The sequence below is a fragment of the Hyperolius riggenbachi genome, chromosome 1 (assembly GCF_040937935.1).
Source record: "Hyperolius riggenbachi isolate aHypRig1 chromosome 1, aHypRig1.pri, whole genome shotgun sequence".
Lineage (NCBI taxonomy): Eukaryota > Metazoa > Chordata > Amphibia > Anura > Hyperoliidae > Hyperolius > Hyperolius riggenbachi.
Genome location: NC_090646.1, coordinates 240,541,089 through 240,563,665, shown reverse-complemented (window position 1 = coordinate 240,563,665; position 22,577 = coordinate 240,541,089). Strand labels below are relative to the sequence as shown.

The window sequence follows — 22,577 nt, the reverse complement described above, 5'->3', positions numbered from 1 at the left end:
TATTAGATTGTGCTGTAATTGTATTTGATTGTCCCGTGATCGGCTTCGATTGTCCCGTGATTGTTTGATTGCCTCTGAGACCCCACTTCCCACCACACCCAACCCCACCCTCCCCTCAACCACCTGCAACCACCACCTTCTGAGTGCATCAGATTTGCTTGTGCTGCGATTGTATTCGATTGTGCTGTAATTGTATTTGATTGTCCCGTGATCGGCTTTGATTGTCCCGTGATTGTTTGATTGCCTCTGAGACCCCACTTCCCACCACACCCAATCCCACCCTCCCCCCAACCACCTCCAACCACCACCTTCTGAGTGCATCAGATTTGCTTGTGCTGCAATTGTATTCGATTGTGCTGTAATTGTATTTGATTGTCCCGTGATCGGCTTCGATTGTCCCGTGATTGTTTGATTGCCTCTGAGACCCCACTTCCCGCCACACCCAACCCCACCCTCCCCCCCACCACCTCCAACCACCACCTTCCGAGTGCATCAGATTTGCTTGTGCTGTGATTGGAGTCGATTGTGCTGTAATTGTATTTGATTGTCCCGTGATTGTTTGATTGCCTCTGAGACCCCACTTCCCACCAACCCCAATACCTCTCAAATACTCTCTTTTGCTAGGTAGGTGCTCTTTTTTTCTGGGTAGTCTCGGAGGAAAACCCCATAAATTTAGCAGTCCACAATGGCAAGAAGGGGGCTTTCCGATGAGGAGGTATACAGGTATATGGACCAGTCGGATGAGTTCTTTTGGGAAGAATCATCCGTCGAATCATCCGGGTCCGAATTTGAACCTGTGGAAAGCAGTGGTTCCCTGACCGAAAGTGATGACGAGGCTTTGGTCCCGGCTAGAGCCAGGCGTACCAGACCCCATGTCGTTAGACCGCAGGTGGCGCAGGATCCGCCTCAAGGGCAGCAGGGTGGTGCTAGCGCTGATGATAGTTTTCTTGGTGAGGCAGGCACCAGCAGCGCAGCATCTCCTGGACTTGGTACCAGTACTTCTGTAGACCCTGGTGAAGTGGTGAGCGCCAGCATGGAAGTTGAAACTGGTACGGTGGCAAGTGCAGTAGTACCCCCGTCACAGCCACCAAGAAGACGGGCCCGTAGTACCTATAGACTCCCAGAGGTGCTGGCACAACCAGATTGGCAATCCCCTGATTCCGCCGCACCCGTAGTGCCCCCTTTCACCGCCCAGTCTGGAGTCCAGGTGGCGACAGCTCATCTAGGAACGGCCCTAGACTTTTTGCAGCTGTTCATCACCCAGGTTCTCTTGGACTTAATTGTGGTTGAGACCAACCGTAAAGCCACACAATTCATCACCGAGCACCCGGAGAGCAGCTATGCCCAGCCTTTCCGGTGGAAACCAGTCCAAGTTTCCGACATTAAAATCTTTTTGGCCCTTATCCTTCACTTGGGACTAATGAAACAGAATGTATTGCGTTCGTATTGGTCTACGAACCCAGTAAATCATGTTCCCTTGTACCCTGCTGCCATGTCCAGGACACGATTTGAGTCCATCCTGCGATTCCTGCACTTCAACGACAACGAAACCTGTCATGAAAAGGGCCACCCTGCTTATGACCGGCTCCACAAAATTCGGCCCCTCATAGACCACCTGTCATTAACATTTGCAGATGCTTATATCCCTGAACAGAACATCTGCGTAGACGAGTCCCTCTTACGCTTTACCGGGCGCCTTGGCATCAAACAGTACATCCCAAGCAAGAGCGCCCGGTATGGGGTGAAACTGTATAAGCTCTGTGAAAGGGCCACAGGCTATACATGTCGTTTTAGGGTCTATGAGGGAAAAGACTCAAAATTTGAGCCGGTCGGATGCCCTGACTACCTGGGGAGCAGTGGAAAGGTTGTGTGGGACTTGGTGTCACCCTTGTTCCAGAAGGGGTACCATCTTTTTGTGGACAATTATTACACAAGTGTGGCCCTCTTTCAGCACTTAAAGTTAGAAGGAATCCGATGCTGTGGCACTGCGCGGCCTAGTCGCCAGGGTTTCCCCCAACGGCTCGTTACCACCAGACTTGAACGGGGGCAGAGGGCCGCCTTGCGTACTGAAGACCTGCTCGCGGTGAAATGGAGGGACAAGAGGGACGTTAACTTTCTGTCCACCATTCACACAGACACGACAGTCCAAATTCAACGGGCAACTGCGGTCATTGAAAAGCCCCTTGTCGTCCACGAATATAATGTCAACATGGGAGGGGTGGACTTCAATGACCAGAGGTTAGCGCCCTATTTAGTTACCCGGAAAACAAGACGCTGGTATAAGAAAGTGTCTTTTTATCTGATTCAATTGGCAGTTTACAACAGCTTTGTTCTCTACAGTAAGGCTGGGAGAACTGGATCTTTCCTTCAATTTCAGTAAAAGATCGTTCTGGACATCCTGTATCCAGGAGGTGCCAGCCCCCCCCCCCCCCCCCCCAAGATGCAACTAGCCGACTGCATGGAAGGCAATACGCCTATCAGCTTCCGTGTGCCCCAGGTCAACGCATCCGAAGAAAACGTTGTCGTGTCTGCAGCAGGGCTGGAAGAAGGACTGACACCGTTTATTTTTGTCCCAAATGTCCTGACCAGCCTGGCCTATGCATAGGGGAGTGTTTTGAGAGGTACCACGAGCAGGTACACTATTAGAACCTAGGGAACTCCAGACACAGGAGTAGGCACACACTCAGTGGTCTTTCGCACATTGTCGCAGGGAGAGGAGAGGTAAGGTTGAAAACCAAACGGGTAAGCATAAAAGTCGGAAGAAGGATCGGTTTCCATGCTTGATATTGCTGATCTGTCCTGGGTTGGCGATATAAGACGGCATGTTTGAATTTCCCTTGAGTGTGGACACCCCCGGTTTATATGTGATTTACTTTGGGCCTATGATGATGCTTTAATGCCACACAGAGTCATCTCTATTGGCAGGCATATTGCTGTATCCTACAGGCATAATGCTGTATACTAAAGTTCTAAGGCCCAGTCACATAAGTTGGTGGCTCACCCTGAGTGCAGGGTGGCACAGGGTGTCTCTCTCCTGAGGTTATCACTGCCATTGATGTGGAGGAAGATCTGCCATTGATGTGGAGCAAGGTATGTTTGCCGTTCATTTTTCCTTTCAGCCCAGAGTGCATTACCCGTATACCCAATATAAAGAGTATAGCAGAAACTCCTAATACTGGCCATACATGTAATGATTGCAGAGACCCTAAAATGTCATGACAGACTTCACAAATGACCCCATTTTGGAAAGAATTATGTGAGGTGCACGGTGAGTTCATAGAAGATTTTAGTTTTTGTCACAAGTTAGCAGAATTTATTTATTTATTTTTTTTTTTTACAAAGTGTCATTTTCCTTTAACTTGTGACAAAAAATAAAATTTTCAATGACCTCACCATTCCCCTCATGGAATACCTTGTTGTGTATTCTTTCCAAAATGGGGTCATTTGTGGGGTTTGTTAACTGTCCTGGCAAGTGGGTGGGGTGCTAAATTTTGAGCACCCCTGTAAAGCCTAAAGGTACTCATTGGACTCTGGGCCCCTTAGCGCAGTTAGGGTGCCCTTAGCGCAGTTAGGGTGGGAGAAATACCTCTGTAAATGACAATCTTTTGATTTTTTTACACACAATTGTCCATTTACAGAGATATTTCTCCCACCCAGCATGGGTATGTGTAAAAATACACCCCAAAACACATTGTACTACTTCTCCCGAGTACGGCGATACCACATGTGTGGCACTTTTTTGCACCCTAACTGCGCTAAGGGGCCCAAAGTCCAATGAGTACCTTTAGAATTTCACAGGTCATTTTGCGACATTTGGTTGTAAGACTACTCCTCATGGTTTAGGGCCCCTAAAATGCCAGGGCAGTATAGGAACCCCACAAATGACCCCATTTTAGAAAGAAGACACCCCAAGGTATTCCGTTAGAAGTACGGTGAGTTCATAGAAGATTTTATTTTTTGTCACAAGTTAGCGGAAAATGACACTTTGTGAAAAAAACCAATAAAAGGTAAATTTCCGCTAACTTGTGACAAAAAATAAAATCTTCTATGAACTCACTGTACTACTAACGGAATACCTTGAGGTGTCTTCTTTCTAAAATGGGGTCATTTGTGGGGTTCCTATACTGTCCTGGCATTTTAGGGGCCCTAAACCGTGAGGAGTAGTCTTGAAACGAAATTTCTCAAAATGACCTGTGAAATCCTAAAGGTACTCATTGGACTTTGGGCCTGTTAGCACAGTTAGGGTGCAAAAAAGTGCCACACATGTGGTATTGCCGTACTTGGGAGAAGTAGTACAATGTGTTTTGGGGTGTATTTTTACACATACCCATGCTGGGTGGGAGAAATAACTCTGTAAATGGACAATTGTGTGTAAAAAAAATCAAAAGATTGTCATTTACAGAGGTATTTCTCCCACCCAGCATGGGTATGTGTAAAAATACACCCCAAAACACATTGTACTACTTCTCCCGAGTACGGCAATACCACATGTGTGGCACTTTTTTGCACCCTAACTGTGCTAAGGGGCCCAAAGTCCAATGAGTACCTTTAGGATTTCACAGGTCATTTTGAGAAATTTTGTTTCAAGACTACTCCTCATGGTTTAGGGCCCCTAAAATGCCAGGGCAGTATAGGAACTCCACAAATGACCCCATTTTAGAAAGAACACACCCTAAGGTATTCCGTTAGTAGTACGGTGAGTTCATAGAAGATTTTATTTTTTGTCACAAGTTAGCGGAAATTGATTTTTATAGGTTTTTTTTCACAAAGTGTCATTTTCCACTAACTTGTGACAAAAAATAAAATCTTCTATGAACTCACCGTACTTCTAATGGAATACCTTGGGGTGTCTACTTTCTAAAATGGGGTCATTTGTGGGGTTCCTATACTGCCCTGGCATTTTAGGGGCCCTAAACCATGAGGAGTAGTCTTGAAACAAAATTTCACAAAATGACCTGTGAAATCCTAAAGGTACTCATTGGACTTTGGGCCCCTTAGCACAGTTAGGGTGCAAAAAAGTGCCACACATGTGGTATTGCCGTACTCGGGAGAAGTAGTACAATGTGTTTTGGGGTGTATTTTTACACATACCCATGCTGGGTGGGAGAAATACCTCTGTAAATGACAATCTTTTGATTTTTTTTTACACACAATTGTCCATTTACAGAGTTATTTCTCCCACCCAGCATGGGTATGTGTAAAAATACACCCCAAAACACATTATACTACTTCTCCTGAGTACGGCAATACCACATGTGTGGCACTTTTTTGCAGCCTAACTGCGCTAAGGGGCCCAAAGTCCAATGAGCACCTTTTGGCTTTACAGGGGTGCTTACAAATTAGCACCCCCCAAAATGCGAGGACAGTAAACACACCCCACAAATGACCCCATTTTGGAAAGTAGACACTTCAAGGTATTCAGAGAGGGGCATGATGAGTCCGTGGCAGATTTCATTTTTTTTTGTCGCAAGTTAGAAGAAATGGAAACTTTTTTTTTTTTGTCACAAAGTGTCATTTTCCGCTTACTTGTGACAAAAATATCTTCTATGAACTCACTATGCCTCTCAGTGAATACTTTGGGATGTCTTCTTTCCAAAATGGGGTCATTTGGGGGGTATTTATACTATCCTGGAATTCTAGCCCCTCATGAAACATGACAGGTGGTCAGAAAAGTCATAGATGCTTGAAAATGGGAAAATTCACTTTTTGCACCATAGTTTGTAAACGCTATAACTTTTACCCAAACCAATAAATATACACTGAATGGGTTTTTTCTTATCAAAAACATGTTTGTCCACATTTTTCGCGCTGCATGTATACAGAAAGTTAAAAAAATCATTTTTTTGCCAAAATTTATGTCTTTTTTGATGAATATAATAAAAAGTAAAAATCGCAGGAGCAATCAAATAGCACCAAAAGAAAGCTTTATTAGTGACAAGAAAAGGAGCCAAAATTCATTTAGGTGGTAGGTTGTATGAGCGAGCAATAAACCGTGAAAGCTGCAGTGGTCTGAATGGAAAAAAAGTGGCCGGTCCTTAAGGGGGGTAAAGCCCACGGTCCTCAAGTGGTTAAGGTAAAGAAAAAAATACTGGATGCGCCGCTATGCAACGTGGCATGTGAGAATGTAGCCTTAACTTATTGTTATTGTTTGAGGGCATGGGCAAAGATTGCTGAGTTCATTTCAGCAATATGTGTCAAAATGTGATATGCACGGACATCAGACGCATCAATACATAGACTGTACTATCTGATGGCCATACTTCTGACAACGTACTGCTACATGCATTTTATGCGCAATGCCATGCTACCTCACTCAGTATAGTTGAATGGGATCAGCACTACAACAGAGAGCTTTTGTAAAATGAACAGCCACATGCGTTGCAGAGCAACGTGACATTATGCCCAGGCCTTGAGGTATTGTAATTATTCTTTCCTGGAATTGCACATGATCCCAAAGGCTCATAGTGATACAACCGGACATAAACCTTGTCTTTGCTTTTCAGATAAAGATTTAGCCACATACAAGATTAAAGTCAACTGGATCACTCACCTTAGCCACATTAACAGCAGAGCCATAACCTGTGGTAAATCCACAGCCAATCAAACAGGCCTCATCCAGTGGTACATCATCGTGTATCTTAGCCACATTTAGTTCGTCCACTACAGTGTACTCAGAAAAGGTGCTGATCTGCATGAAAAGGTGAATCTGCTGACCCTTGCAAGTAAATCTGCTGGTGTTGTCAGCCATCAGACAAATCTTTCCTCCGATACTGTTAACATATTGAAACAATTATTGATGTGTGTAAGACTGATAAATTCAAGCAAAAGTAGCCATATTTTTCTATAAAATTTGGAGCCAGAGAATAAAACATGAAGTACACATAATCCAGGGGGTACTTTAGTAGGGCGAAGGGGGGAATTATCTTGTCATAGCCAATAGTGAGTGGCGAATATGGCCATTTTGATCTCACCATGATTTTCATGAAAATTTCACTAAGGATAAGCCAATTTGCCCAAACCAATTTCATTTTTTTTTTTTAATCGCAACATTTTCATGAAATGTTTATTTTATTATTTAATATTTATATAGTGCTGACATCTTCTGCAGCACTTTACAGAGGTACATAGTCTTATGACTAACTGTCCCTCAAAGGAGCTCTCAAATGTAACCACTTCAGTCTATCTGGATGACTATAGTCATCTAGATAGAAGCTGCTCTAGTCTAACTTGACGCGTATTCGCGTCAAGTGTTACTGCAGCGGGTGCGCTGCTCATGCCCGGCTGCAATTATGTGCCAGCGATTGGCCAGGGGTCCCAATCGCAGTGCCTGGTATGAATGGATATGACCCTGACCAGGGACCATGTCTATTTATAATAAACGGAAGTAAAAATTGCCTTTGTCCATTGTAGTTTAGGACCGACTTTTGGGGATAGCCATTTAACTTATCTGTATGTTTTGGGGATGTGGGAGTAAACTGAAGTGCCCCGAGAAAACCCACACAGACACAGGGAGAACAAACTCCTTGCAGATAGTGCCCTGGCTGGGACACTGCAAAGCAAGAGAGCGTTATCCACTCTGCCACCATTGTAAAGCTCCCATACATGCTATTGCTAAATTTACTATGTACAGCAGGGGTCTCAAACTCAATTTACCCGGGGGCCGCAGGAGGCAAAGTCAGGATGAGGCTGGGCCGCATAAGGGAGTTCACGTGTCCCCGCCGCAAAACGAGGGCTGCAGAGCCCCCAAATCACCCCGGGGGGCAATCCGCCGGCATTTCCTGGAAGGGGCAGAGCTTTCAGCTTCAGCTCTGCCCCTCCTGACGTCAATCGCGGCGGATCGCCGCCTCTGCCCGCCCCTCTCACTCTTCCTTCACAGAGAGGGGCGGGGGAGAGGCGGCGATCCATTCGGCGATTGACGTCAGGAGGGGCAGAGCTACAGCTGGAAGCTCTGCCCCTCAGCGCAGTCGTGGATGTTTGCGCGGGGGATTTGGGGGTCTGCAGCCCTTGTTTAGCGGCGGGGATGCGGCGGATTACTTGGGAGCACTGAAGCGAACTATAAGGTAAAATGGGCAAATATAGTACGCTTCCGTGTCTCTTTTGCTTTTGCCGGCAGGCAGGGCTGGTTTAAGCAACAATGGGGCCCCAGAGCAAAATAAACCTGCCCTCACCCCCCCCCCCCCCCCCCCCCAACAGATACCCTAGAACAAAAATCGGCATTAAGGGACCTTTTTTGCAGCTGGTATAGTCAGGGTGTGAAGCCCCAATCGGTCGGAGCTCCACATTCTGGCTACCCCAGCCTGCATGGGGGACAAGGGGTTAAAAAGTTTCAGGAGGGGGGACCCCACATAATTTAAAAAAAAAAATTCCCACACTCTAAACATAAAAAAAAAAATAAAAATGGGAAAATAGGAAAAAATGCCAGGAATCTTCATACAGCCATATTGCGGCTGTATAGCGATCCCTGGCCAAAGCGCTGCGGCTGCGTATGGACCCCCTGGAAACCCTGTCTGGAAATGTATTGCTCTTTCTTTTGATACATGTAAAATTACACTACCGTTAGGTTTGCTACTAAAAGTGACATTTACCGCATTTAAAAGTATACTATTTTCCTTTGAAACTTTAAAATCGATTTTCTCAAAAACTATAAGGTCTTTTTGAAAAATTGTTTTTTCCTCTTATCCCTAATGATCTCCTTAGCATATCCTGCAAATTTAGGGTTTCTAGCATTTAAGGTAGATTTGCTATTAACCATTAAAGTCGGCGGGTTTTTAAATGTGTATTTTTTTCCTTTGCAACTTTAAAATCGATTTTTTCAAAAACTATAAGGCCGATTTGAAAATTTTTTTTTTCCTCTTGTAGCCACTGGGGGCCCCTACAAGCTCTGGGGCCCTGGGGCCACAAAATATTGTATCGCGGGCCGCAAATGGCCCGCGGGCCGCGAGTTTGAGACCCCTGATGTACAGTATGTCAGAGTCAATAGTGGAAATGTGTCAAGTCATTATTGTTTTAAATAGAACTTGTAATTTTTGAGAACTTTTTTTTTTATTGCATCGTACACAATTTTATAAATTTTAAATGTCTGGTGAATTATAAAGGTATATCAATACAAAACAATTCTTACTCATTTTTGTGGCATATATTTGCACTTGGATCAGTGCAACCTCTGCATTCTCTGCACTGAGGATTATACAGCGGTATTACCTTGTCACCTGCACAGAAAAGAAAACATCCATGTGACATACATGTTTACTGACTTAAATCTGAAGGTAAGAAAACAATTATCTGCAATGGTAGTGAGTGCAAGTCGTAAATGTAAGAAACAGCTGACAATCAATCAAATTTGACCTCTGTTGTCCTGGCTAGAGATGGCCCTAACCTCCGATTTTAGGTTCGCGAACCCGGTTCGCGGACCTACCGCGAAAGTTCGGTTCGCGCGAACTTTCGCGAACCGCAATAGACTTCAATGGAGAGGCGAACTTGGAAATTTATAAATAATTATGGTGTCCAGAAAAATGATGTAAAAAAAATTTCAGACGGTCTAAAACCTGGACAGAGACATGGTTGAGTGGGATACACATCAAAAGTCTCAATAAAAATCCTAGATTTGATACAAACCTCTATTTTAAGGTCAGAAATCTCATTGAATGTTGAATTGCAGGCCTACACTGCTTTACAACATCAGGAAGTGTAATCCTCCCCTCCTCCGGAGGAGGGTCTTGTCTTGCAGGGAATTGTAAGATTTCAAAAGCCAGCTCACATACATTGGCCAGAAATCAAACCCAGGTCTAGTACTTGGTAGGCAGCTCTCCTCACCACTATACCACCACTACATACTGAAGCCAGCCTAGCATGTACCATTATGATATATCCAAGATAAAAATGAGCTTGCTTAGGGATTTGTAGGATTTTAATAGCCAACTCACATACATTGGCCAGGAATCGAACCCAGGCCTACGACTTGGTAGGCTGCTATCCTAACCATTATACCACCAACACAACACACTACAATGCTACATGCTGAAGCCAGCCTAGCATGTACCATTGTGATATATCCAAGAGAAAAATGGGCTTGCTTAGGGATTTGTAAGATGTCAAAAGCCAACTCACATACATTGGCCAGGAATCGAACCCAGGACAACTGCTTGGAGGGCAGCTATGCTCACCACTATTCCACCAACACTACAGGCTGAAGTCAGCCTAGCTGGCCTGGGAAGGATGAAAAGCTAGGTGGCCATGCAACCATTCCTGCTAACCTAAAGCTTACTTGTGTCTTTTACAACACATTGGCTTAAGACTTTACCAAATCCAATGCTCCAATATGGGGAAGCTTCTCTGTTTGCTGTTTTTTTTTTTTTAAGTGTGTTGTCACAGTTCACTCATTTCTTCAACTACAGGAAAGGCCCAGGAGTAGTCTTAGCTACCGTAATATCTATGTTAAGGCAGGGCCCTTATTATACTTTCTCTTACAGGGGTATGGAAACCGTTTTGCCCATGCGATAAAGCGAGGTGCAAAAATGAAATCATGCCTAGCAGAGGTTGGTTTTGATCCATCAACCTCTGGGTTGCGGGCCCAGCACACTTCTGCTGCGCCACTCTGCAGTCTGCTTACATTTGTATACAATCTTCAAGTTTAAGAAGGGTACATTAGTTGAAATAGTTACACTACAATCTATGTTACAGCAAGACCCTGACACTTTCTCTTAAGGGGCTATGGCCACCGTTTGGCCCATGTGGTAAAGCAAGGTGTAAAAAAATAAAGTACACCTAGCAGAGGATGGTTTTGATCCATCAACCTCTGGTTATAGACAAGACAGAAGCTGTCACTTGCATGCATGAAAATTAAGTTGTCTCGGCAGCAAAGTAAAACAGCCTGGTTATGAATAAGTTTTACGCTATACATACACATGATTATCTCATCATGTTTCCTCAGGTACAACTTATCAGGATCAAATCAAATATTTCGTTTTCCCATTATCACTGTTAGCGTTCATTTTCTGCAAAAGAAAAAGGCTGGAAGTGTCATGCGGATCATTTCTTCATCTATTGTAAGGCCTCGTTCACATCTGAGGAGCGCAGATGGCTGTGCGATCCTGAACGCAATGCATCCGATCGCACGCCATCTGCGCCGCTGCCCGCTGAGCTGCTGATCCCATCCATTGACAGTGATGGGATCAGCTCTGCGCTTGCGGGCAAAATGCAGGCAGCAGTACGCAAGCGCTTCCCAGCGCATCGTACTGCTGCGCAGTGCAGTAGATGTGAACGGTAGAAGGGCAGTCTATGCCCTTCTGCCGTTCCTGCGTTTCAGCACATCATACGCGCTTCCATATCCGCACGGAAGCGCGTATGATGTGAACGAGGCCTTAGAAACCTGCTCGTAAACTATTTTATAGTGTTCATTTTATTACTTGGTTAATCGTGTACTTGGAAAATTGTCTTTTGCTAATGTCTTATGCTGCTTGCCTGACAGAACAGTAGTCTGTATTTTGTTCAAACATTTCCCTATATACAGTTATCACCAACATAATTAGACAAGAGCTGAAAAGTGGTACTAGCTAATATTTTACCGTGAACACAGAGCTAATCACCTGACTCAACCCTCTGCTGCTGAGAGATTAACTCTTTGTAGCCAGCACAACTGCTACAACCCTGCAAAGTCTCAGTTCCTGTTTAGTCATTCCTGCTATGTGTGAAATAAAGCATTTACTTTTCTTAGTAGATTTATTTTAAAAAGTAAAAAAAAAGCAAGCATTTCAAGCAAGGTAACACAAAGAAAGGTACTGATGGCTTTATAAACACACCGGGGATGGTGTGGGAAGGGAAAAAATGCTGTATGACCTACTGAGCTGGGAGCAGCTATGCAAAAAGATGAGATTACTGAGTTGTAGCGCGACGGCTGCAAAGAGTTGAACAACTAACCTCTAAACCACAGAGGGAGGTGATGGTGAAGTCAGGTGATCAACTCTTTGCTGAGGATTGAGCTAGTCACTAGTCACAGATAAGGCAAAAAAGCTCATTTGAAAGCACAGGATGCTAAACACTAATTTATTGTAGGATTTCTATCCACAATAAATAATGTTTTTCTTTAAAGGTCCTTATGATGTTGCTTATCTTTTAGAGCAGAGAGATAGTTCTGAGTTCAGGTCCGCTTTAATGCAAATGAAATCTGTTCCATTTCATGTTGCAGCTGAGCATTCTTTTGAAAAGCTGTGCCGTACCTGGTTTAACCGAGGTCACTCCTTCACCAACACTTTCAACTATTCCGGCACCTTCGTGGCCTAGAATGATGGGAAGTTTCACTCCAGCTAAGGTTCCATGTTGCACATGTTCATCTGATCGACAAATACTTGTAGCAACTATCTATAAACAAAACAAGGGGACACAATCATAACTGTATTTATAACATTCAAGCAGAAACATCCTTGATGCTTGGAATACACCACAAGTTTTTTTGGCAGATAGATGGCACGATAATTTCCAACAGGTCCGGATCGAATTTCAATCGTTTTTCTGATCGATTTTCTCATTGAAGTGAAATAGAAAAACGATCTGGAAATAAATTGGAAAATCAATCAATCAGCAAATCTGCTGAAAAAAAACCTCATTGTGTATTCCCAGCATTAAAGGGGCACTACAGCGAAAAACTGTAAAATTTAAAATATGTGCAAACATAGACAAATAAGAAGTATGTTTCTTCCAGAGTAAAATGAGCCATAAATTACTTTTCTCCTATGCTGCTGTCATTTACAGTAGGCAGTAGAAATCTGACAGAAGTGACAGGTTTTGGACTAGTACATCTCTTATAGGGGATTCTCAGCAAGGCTTTTATTCTTTATAAAGATATTCCCTAAAAAGGGTTTAAACAAGGATGCTGGCCAGCTTCCCTGCTCCCTACACAGTTGTTTGGCAGTTGGACAGAGCAACTGCCATTTACTACCGGTAAGTGCTTTTGAAAATAAATATATCCCTGAGAATCCCCTATAAAGAGATGGAAAAAAGATGGAAAAAAGTAATTTATGGCTCATTTTACTCTGGAAAAAAACGTACTTCTTATTTGTATATGTTTGCACGTATTTTAAATTTTGTTTTTCGCTGCAGTGCCCCTTTGAGGTTACATGTGAATAGTGAAGATGATTGTTTTTTGCTTCACAAACATCCTGTTACAAAAATTCCTTGTTTCCCCCACAACTCCTCCCTCGCCCAGTAGGGGGAACTAAATAACTCTTGACAACCTCTCTGGAGCTCACCGAATGCCCTCTTTCTACTCATGGCCTGTCAGCAGCATCCGTGCTCTACAGAGATGGATTACGATGTAATGGGGCTCAAGGTAAGGTAGCAGGTTTGGGGCCCCCTTGTGACCCTTTTAGTAAGATAAAGTGGAGAGAGGTCAGAGAAGGTGGCAGGTGGGCCCCTTGAAACCCACTAGGCCCCAAGCACCTGCCTAGGTTGCCTGGTGGATAATCCTGCTCTGTTGCTCTGCCAATTGCTAGGTCTAAGTAACTTTAACTGCCGCTAATTAAAAATATAAAATAAGAAATGAATAATAATATTCAGTTATATAGTGCTAGCATTTCTGCAGAACGTTACAGAGTACATGAATAATTTAATAGTCACTAACTGGCACAGAATGTCACATTCATGTTCCTAACTCCCTACCATTATCATAGTCAAATATACCTACAATAGTATAAGGCTATTTTGGAGGGAAGCCAGCCATTTCCAGTGAGTACAAATTTGCAATGCAATTTTTTTTTGCATTAAAATTGAAACCAATGCATGTTAATGAAAAAAATGCACCAGGCATCAGTTTCCCATAAATTGCATTTGCATACAAAAATCTGCATTAAAATGCGCATAACAGGAAAATGTATGCAAAATGTAATATTTTAGAGGAAATAGACCTGGGCAGCCCGGCTGATGTATTACCTCGTCCAATGTCAGTGCAGCTGAGGGAAAAACACAGGTTTTGTACACAGTCCTGATCAAAACTTCATGCTTGTACTGTACAGTGTGGTGATCAGGGGCATCTTTCAGCTTTGATCACCATGTGAAAAAGTAACGAGCAGCTCCTTTGTAGGAAAAAAGCAGTACAACGCCCTGTCTCACTCCAGGTGATGCCGTCACTGCCTTCCCTTGATCTGAGGAGGCACTGAATCTTTGTGAAACTTTCACAAAATAAAAGAAAACACAGAAGGGTCACTAAAAGAGACCTGTACATACAATTATTTTAAAAAATACTTATATTGATAGTTATCCTTTAATGAACCCCGATGCCAAAGCATTACCGTTCACAATGTTATTTTTAAGGCTGCCATGACCAATGGAAGTCACTCCACAATGGTTGTCCCTCTGCCCCTCTCCACCGCAACAGAACACCTCACTAGCCTCAAGTCTAGAGATGTGTGTTTACAAACCTGTTCATGGAATTGTTGCACGAGGGACTGTTTCCCGATCCCCAATGCGTGACAATTCTCAAATGTGTTTATTTAGCTTAAAGAGAAACTCCTACCAGGAATTGAACTTAATCCCAATCAGTAGCTGATACCCCCTTTTACATGAGAAATCTATTCATTTTTTACAAACAGACCACCAGGGGGCGCTGTATGACTGATATTGTGGTGAAACCCCTCCCACAGGAAGCTCTGAGTACCGAGGTACTTCTGGCAGTTTCCTGTCTGAACCTTGTTGCCTTGTGGGAAATAGCTGTTTATAGCTGTTTCCAACTGCCAAAAACAGCAAACAGCAGCTACATCACCTGCCAACAGTAAAAATGTCACCATGTAATAAATGTCAGAATATAAATCAGGGATTTAAAATATTTTACAATGGGCAAACACTGACTAAATCATTTATACATAATTATTGTAAAAATGAAGCACTTTTTTATTACGTTATTTTCACTGGAGTTCCTCTTTAAGGGTAGTTTAATATTGCCTTATTTTCCTATGGTGAAGGGTAGACGCAGTTTATCATAATGAAACAAGAGCTTTAAAAATAGTCAGGCAGTAAGTATGTTTCACCTTTATGCGAACTTCATTAGCCTTTGGTGGAGCAACCTCAATCTCTTCAATAGTCAGAGGTTTCCCTGCTTCCCACATCACTGCCGCCTTGCATTTAATAACCTGTAAAATATGAGTATTACAGTTATTTGTACCTGAAGATTGGAAGTGGATTAGTCTGGTGTAAGTAGGAGAGAAAATAGAAATCATGTGAACAAAATCATACGCTGCGTGTTTCTTGATGTTTTTACAATGATGTCTTAAAGTGGAGCTATGCTGAGTAAAGTTATTACTACTGGAGAAAAGTCATCGAAAAGATCTAATTACCCATAAATAACCCCTGATTAAGACCCTGCTGAGTATTGGTACTCTGATGTTGAGCAATCTTGAGCTTGCTCTATCCCCTTGAAATATGCATTGTGATCCTTTTGCCTGTCTGGATTGTACATTACAAAAGTCATCATCCCTCCTGTTAGAGTGACTGTGTTGGACAGTGAACCAAAAATGTCCACAAACTGGTAACCCACTATACCCCTACCCCACCCCCTTCCATGCCCCCCATTTCCCTGTTTTGGTCATTCCTGTATGAATCTTGGTCATCCCAATAAAGCTATCTTTGATTTGATTTGAGAGAGGGGTGATGGAAAGAGATAAAAAAAAAAAGAAAGATCAAATTTGTATAGAGTTGTATAGAGAGATATCATGGGGGGTGAGACAGAGAGAGATATTAAAATGGTGAATAGAGGGTAGTAAATAGAGCGTATAAAATTGAGAGAGGGGGACAGAGAAAAAGAGTGAGAGAGAGCAAAGTAGCAGAGTAAAAATGCATAAAGTAATGAGGGAGAGAGAGAGAGAGAGGTAGAGAGGGAGAGAGAGAGAGAGAGAGAGAGAGATCAAGCAAAGTAAGGTTAGATTTGGACTTTTAGCAAAAAAAGTGGTGGAGAGTAAGAAGAAACTGGCAAATAGAGAGCAAAATGGTATAGAGAGCAACAGCAAAGTATCAGCTATAGCTAGAATACAGAGGTGTGTAGAGTCAACACTCCTTTCCCACTGCCTGGTAAAGATTTGCTACAGACAGGAGGCCAGAGCAGGGGCATAACTAGAGATGAGCGTAATGGAGTAATTACGATTTCGCGAAATTTCGCGTAATTAGTGTAATTACGTTTATGGCCGTAAGTACATAATCGTAATGAAGAAGGATTTCGCGAAATTTCGCGTAAGCGTAATTTTCGCATTGCAACGGGTATTACGAAATTAATGCGTATGGTCATGCTCCCGAAGCGGAAAAGTTGACGCATGTATCAATGTTAGGTAGCCGCCGACTTTAAGGGTTAATAGCAAAGCCCCCTTAAATGCTAAGAGCCTCAAATTTGGAGAATATATTAAGGAGATCAGGAGGAATAAGAGGAAAATTTTTTTTTTCAAAAAGACCTTATAGTTTTTGAGAAAATCGATGTTAAAGTTTCAAAGGAAAAATGTAAACATTTAAAAACCCGCCGACTTTAACGGTTAATAGCAAAGCCTGCTTAAAGTTTAGGAACACCAAATTCCCAGGGTATATTAAAGGGATCAGTGGGAATAAGAGGAAAAATTTTTTTTTCAAAAAGACCTTATAGTTTTTGAGAAAATTGATTTTTAAGTTTCAAGGGCGAAAATGTCTTTTAAATGCAGAAAATGTCAGTTTTTTTTGCACAGGTAACAATAGTGTATTATTTTCATAGATTCCCCCAAGTGGGAAGAGTTTTACTTACTTCGTTCTGAGTGTGGGAAATATTAAAAAAAAAACGACGTGGGGTCCCCCCTCCCAGACCTCTTTAACCCCTTGTCCCCCATGCAGGCTGGGATAGCCAGAATGCGGAGCACCGGCCGCGTGGGGCTCCGCACCCTGACTATACCAGCCCGCATGGTCCATGGATAGGGGGGTCTCGGAAGGGGAGGGGCAGCCAAGCTTTCCCCTCCCCCTCCGAGCCCTTGTCCAATCCAAGGACAAGGGGCTCTTCTCCACCTCCGATGGGCGGTGGAGGTGGAGGCCGCGATTTCCTGGGGGGGAGGTTCATGGTGGAATCTGGGAGTCCCCTTTAAAAAGGGGTCCCCTAGATGCCCACCCCCCCTCCCAGGAGAAATGAGTATAGAGGTACTTGTACCCCTTACCCATTTCCTTTAAGAGTTAAAAGTAAATAAACACACAAACACTTAGAAAAAGTATTTTAATTGAACAAAAAACATAACCACGAAAAAAGTCCTTTAATATTCTTAATTAACCATTAATACTTACCTGTCCCTTTAAATAAATGATCCCTCGAAATAGCCTCGGAAATGTTCTATCAGTTACAATGTAACAAAGTTATTACAATGTAACAACTTTGTTACATTGTAACTACGCCGCACCCGACGTCACTCACCGCCGCCGCATACGCGTCTGCGCTGCACACATTCCCGACAGAGCTCTGAGCTATATAGCTCAGAGCTCTGAGAAGCATCTTTGTATTTGGGCTCCAAGGAGCCCCATTGGTCCTTAGCAGACCAATGGGGTTCCTTTTGATTTGAAGGAACCCCATTGGTCTGCTAAGGACCAATGGGGCTCCTTGGAGCCAAAATACAAAGATGCTTCTCAGAGCTCTGAGCTATATAGCTCAGAGCTCTGTCGGGAATGTGTGCAGCGCAGACGCGTATGCGGCGGCGGCGAGTGACATCGGGTGCGGCGTAGTTACAATGTAACAAAGTTGTTACATTGTAATAACTTTGTTACATTGTAACTGATAGAACATTTCCGAGGCTATTTCAAGGGATCATTTATTTAAAGGGACAGGTAAGTATTAATGGTTAATTAAGAATATTAAAGGACTTTTTTCGTGGTTATGTTTTTTGTTCAATTAAAATACTTTTTCTAAGTGTTTGTGTGTTTATTTACTTTTAACTCTTAAAGGAAATGGGTAAGGGGTACAAGTACCTCTATACTCATTTCTCCTGGGAGGGGGGGTGGGCATCTGGGGGACCCCTTTTTAAAGGGGACTCCCAGATTCCACCATGAACCTCCCCCCCAGGAAATCGCGGCCTCCACCTCCACCGCCCATCGGAGGTGGAGAAGAGCCCCTTGTCCTTGGATTGGACAAGGGCTCGGAGGGGGAGGGGAAAGCTTGGCTGCCCCTCCCCTTCCGAGACCCCCCAATCCATGGACCATGCGGGCTGGTATAGTCAGGGTGCGGAGCCCCACGCGGCCGGTGCTCCGCATTCTGGCTATCCCAGCCTGCATGGGGGACAAGGGGTTAAAGAGGTCTGGGAGGGGGGACCCCACGTCGTTTTTTTTTAATATTTCCCACACTCAGAACGAAGTAAGTAAAACTCTTCCCACTTGGGGGAATCTATGAAAATAATACACTATTGTTACCTGTGCAAAAAAACCTGACATTTTCTGCATTTAAAAGACATTTTCGCCCTTGAAACTTAAAAATCGATTTTCTCAAAAACTATAAGGTCTTTTTGAAAAAAAAATTTTCCTCTTATTCCCACTGATCCCCTTAATATACCCTGGGAATTTGGTGTTCCTAAACTTTAAGCAGGCTTTGCTATTAACCGTTAAAGTCGGCGGGTTTTTAAATGTTTACATTTTTCCTTTGAAACTTTAACATCGATTTTCTCAAAAACTATAAGGTCTTTTTGAAAAAAAAAATTTTCCTCTTATTCCTCCTGATCTCCTTAATATATTCTCCAAATTTGAGGCTCTTAGCATTTAAGGGGGCTTTGCTATTAACCCTTAAAGTCAGCGGCTTTTTTATATTATACGGAGCGTTACGGTTTAACGCGAAGTTACGGTAGCGTTTAATGCGAAATTACGGCATGAACGAAACACGAAATTACGCGTTGAAAATTACGCTTACGGTATTTTCAATTACGATTTTAATGGCAATTACGCTACTGTAATTTCGCATCGTAATCGCAAATTTTGCATGCGTAATTTTAGTAATGCGAAATTACGAAAATTTCAGCTCAACTCTAGGCATAACAATAGACCATGCAAGGGATGCATCCGCAGGCGGGCCAGAAGCTGCAGGGGGCCCTGTCGGGGAGAAGTTTATTTTCCCTGTCCTGAGAGACTGACAACTAAGGACAAGGAGAGACTAAGTTTTCTGCGCTCTGCACAGTTGTTCTAATGACTGCAACTGCTCAGCCACTGATAACGAATCATACAAAGTTTTGTAGATAAAGATTTGTAGAAGGTGCCTATTCAGTGTGCAGCAGGGTCTTGTGTATAATGCCCTGTCTCCCCCCCCCCCCCCTCCTCCCTTCCCAAGTGCTCTATACTCTAGTGATGCTGGAGAAGTCTGCAGAGTCAGTTCTGCTTCATCAGAGATGGACAGAGTGAGTGTTATAAGCCGAGGCTGGGAGCACACTCATCTGTTGGTTTTCTGTGTGCGTTTTCTGCATACCATGTATGTCTGTATGTGTGAAACTAGCATGTTTTATCACAGAAGCTAATGTAATTGATAGAGAAAATGCGGCCAGTGCTTCACTGCTGCCTGTTTTTATCTGCATGGTAAAAAACACTTTCAAATGAGCACTGGCCAATTGAATAACATTGGTTCTCAGTTTACCTGTGCAGAAAGCGAGGACGGGGGGGGGGGGGGGGGGGGTCCATCCAATGTTTCGCAGAGGGGCCCAGTGATTTTTAGTTATGACCCCAGGCCAGAGTAGTGCTGCAGGTTACCTAATCCTCCTGGCGGTCTATTAGAAACCGCCAGGGGGCAGCGCAGCAGTGTTTTTTAATTTTTTTTTGTTAAATCATGTAGCGAGCCTAGGGCTCGCTACATGATAGCCGCTGTGCTGCGGCATCCCCCCACCCGCTTCGATCGCCTCAGGCGATCTTTGATCAGGAAATCCCGTTCACAGAACAGGATTTCCTGGAGGGCTTTCCCCGTCGCCATGGCAATGGGCGGGATGACGTCATCGACGTCGTGACGTCAAAGGGAGTCCTGATCCACCCCTCAGCGCTGCCTGGCACTGATTGGGCATGCAGCGCACGGGGTCTGGGGGGGCGGCACGGCGATCGGCGGCTAATCGGCGGGTAGCGTCGGCGATCGGAATGCACACAAAGCTAGCAAAGTGCTAACTGCGTGTTGCAAAAACAAAAATTATGCAAATCGGCCCAGCAGCGCCTGAGAAATCTTCCTGCGCGGCATAGCCCGAGCTCAGTTTTAAAAAGTTTGTTTATAAACAAACAAAATGGCCACCAAATCCGGAAGTAGATTGATGTACAATATGTCCACACATAGAAAATACATCCATACACAAGCAGGCTGTATACAGCCTTCCTTTTGAATCTCAAGAGATCATTTGTGTGTTACCTTCTTCCCCCTGCAGCTTTCATCCACTGAAGAGCGACAGGCTGATTGTTTCTTCCTGCAGACAGCTCTGCTGGTGTCTCTAATTCCTCAGTATGTGATAGCCCAGCTCCTTTCACAGCCTAACAGAGGACAATTTATCCAGCTTGTAAAAGGCAGCTCTCTTCTCTCACTGACAAGAGAGCAGAGAGGCTGCCTAATCTAAATAACACACACGGGAGTGTGCATAGAGGGGCATGGAAGGGGGCGTGCATAACAGATCAACAACACTGAAGAGTTTGCAGCCTTCCAGACACAGGGCGACAAATCCGACAGGGGAAAGATAAGTTAATTTATTACAGAGACGGTGATAGTAGAAAGTGCTGCAGTAAGCCAGAACACATTAGAATAGGTTTAGGAATTTGTAGGATAGTAGAAAAAAGGATGACATTTTTGTTACAGAGTCTCTTTAATGCACAGGGGACAGGGGTGTGCATGATTTAAGCAGCAGCAGAAAGCTTGGAAAGTAGGTCTCCTTCGGACATTGCCATTATCAAAAATGGGTGACTTTAATTTTGTGGGGGTTTTTTTAACCTTCAATAAGGTAGTTCACAGCAGTGCCACTGCTAAATTTAATAATAATAAGCATCCATGCTCCAAGGATCTATCAGTCTTGCAACAGATATAGAGCAAACATAATTTTGTGACGGCGGAAATGGAGCAGGGAAGAAGAGTGAATGGGAGAGTGATAGAAGGGAACATTGTGGCAAGCCTGCCCCTGCCCCAAGCCTGCCCCTTCCTGAAATGCCTCTCAAACTCTCACAACTGCTTGCTGCTGCCTGGTAACTGCTCACTGCAGCCTGGCAACTGCTTGCTAAGCAGTAAGCACACAGTTCAACAATACGTGAAAAAGAGGCCTAAAAGGAGGAGACTCTTTCATTATAAACTGTTTCACACATCTTGAACAAACATGCAGCTAGTGCAGTCTGAACACTTAACTTATGTAGTTGTTATGGGCTAGGCCACTGATTTTGCCTGCTGTGCCTACCAGCCTGCATTTTTCAACACTGGACAAATCGATATACAGAAAGTGTCCTTGAACCTTTTTGCATGTCTGTTATGGTGCTATTGTTTGCATTCACTGCAGAAAATGGTGACATGCACAGCACACAGCACTGCAGTGTCACAACAGACCCTATACTATATCCCAGAGTGGTACAACTAACCTGTACAATACAGAAACTATGCCACTGCAGCATACTGTGACAGTCAGGAAATAGCATTTTCCACAGAAAGTCAGCAATGAAACTTTAAAGTTCAGGTTCTTGTTAGAACTTTCAAAATGTTTGCCCATGAAGAGATGGCTGTAAATAAAGGCACAAATGGTTGCCCTCTTCAGGGTCATTATGCTCCAGTGTCTGCAAAATTCTACCTTTATTCTGTACTTCAAACACCCACATTTATAAATAAAAAAATGAGTTTTCTTACTTTTCCAGTTGTCTCCATTATGAAAGATTTATTTTCCACAAGCAGCTTGTCTCATGCAGAGTAGCTATACAGCATTCCTATACAAGGAAGTAAAAGGTCGTTCACTCCCACTTCCTGTTAATGATTACATTATAATGAGTACTTTGTTTAGACACCAATATATCTGAAAAGAACGTATCGGCTTACAGCTAAGACAGTTTAGGGCCTGTTTCCTAGAGATGGGAAGTTCGGATCTTTTCAATGATCCGGATGATTCGAATCGGATCATTGAAGAGATCCGGATCTTTGATCCGAATCTCGGATCATTTTACTAATGAAGCATTCGGGGGTGAAATGACTAGCAGGACAGGAGAAGGGGAGGGGGGTGGACACACAGAGAAGGGGAGAAGATGGACAGAGGGCAGGGAGTGGACAGAGAAGGGAGGAGGGACGAGCAGAGAGCAGAAATGTTTGTTTGCACACAATACCCACATGCTGCAATCATATGCTTTACATGTATGTCACCTATATGTTCATCTGTATACCTGAATGGAAACGTCGCACAGTGAAAGGAAGCATTCCCCAAAGATAAGTGCAGCTGTTTAGTGCCGAGTTCAGGAGGAGCATATTGCACAGCAATCACAATGCCTGCAAAGTTACTGAGCTGTGCTGAGCTGAGCCAAAAGTTTCCAATGTGTTCACTGTGCAGCACTACGGAACAGCCAGCCTATAATGAGCAGCACATTTCAGCCAGTATGTGTGCTCTACACATATCTGGCAGTGGCACCCATGTCCC

At 43.7% G+C, this 22,577-nt stretch overlaps 1 protein-coding gene across 1 annotated transcript in view; it reads right to left on the bottom strand.

Annotated features, from left to right (window-relative positions):
• LOC137504078 (alcohol dehydrogenase 1-like) overlaps positions 1-21,898 on the bottom strand; it is a 42,182-nt gene extending 20,284 nt beyond the window's left edge. The window contains exons 1-5 of the mRNA XM_068232045.1: positions 21,803-21,898; positions 15,018-15,119; positions 12,216-12,357; positions 9,122-9,209; positions 6,551-6,770 (exon numbers count right to left, since the gene is read on the bottom strand). Of these exons, the coding sequence (XP_068088146.1) occupies positions 6,551-6,770; positions 9,122-9,209; positions 12,216-12,357; positions 15,018-15,119; positions 21,803-21,820 (570 nt within the window). The 5' untranslated portion in view covers positions 21,821-21,898. The remainder of the gene's footprint in view (positions 1-6,550; positions 6,771-9,121; positions 9,210-12,215; positions 12,358-15,017; positions 15,120-21,802) is intronic.
• Between the last annotated feature and the right edge of the window lie 679 nt (positions 21,899-22,577).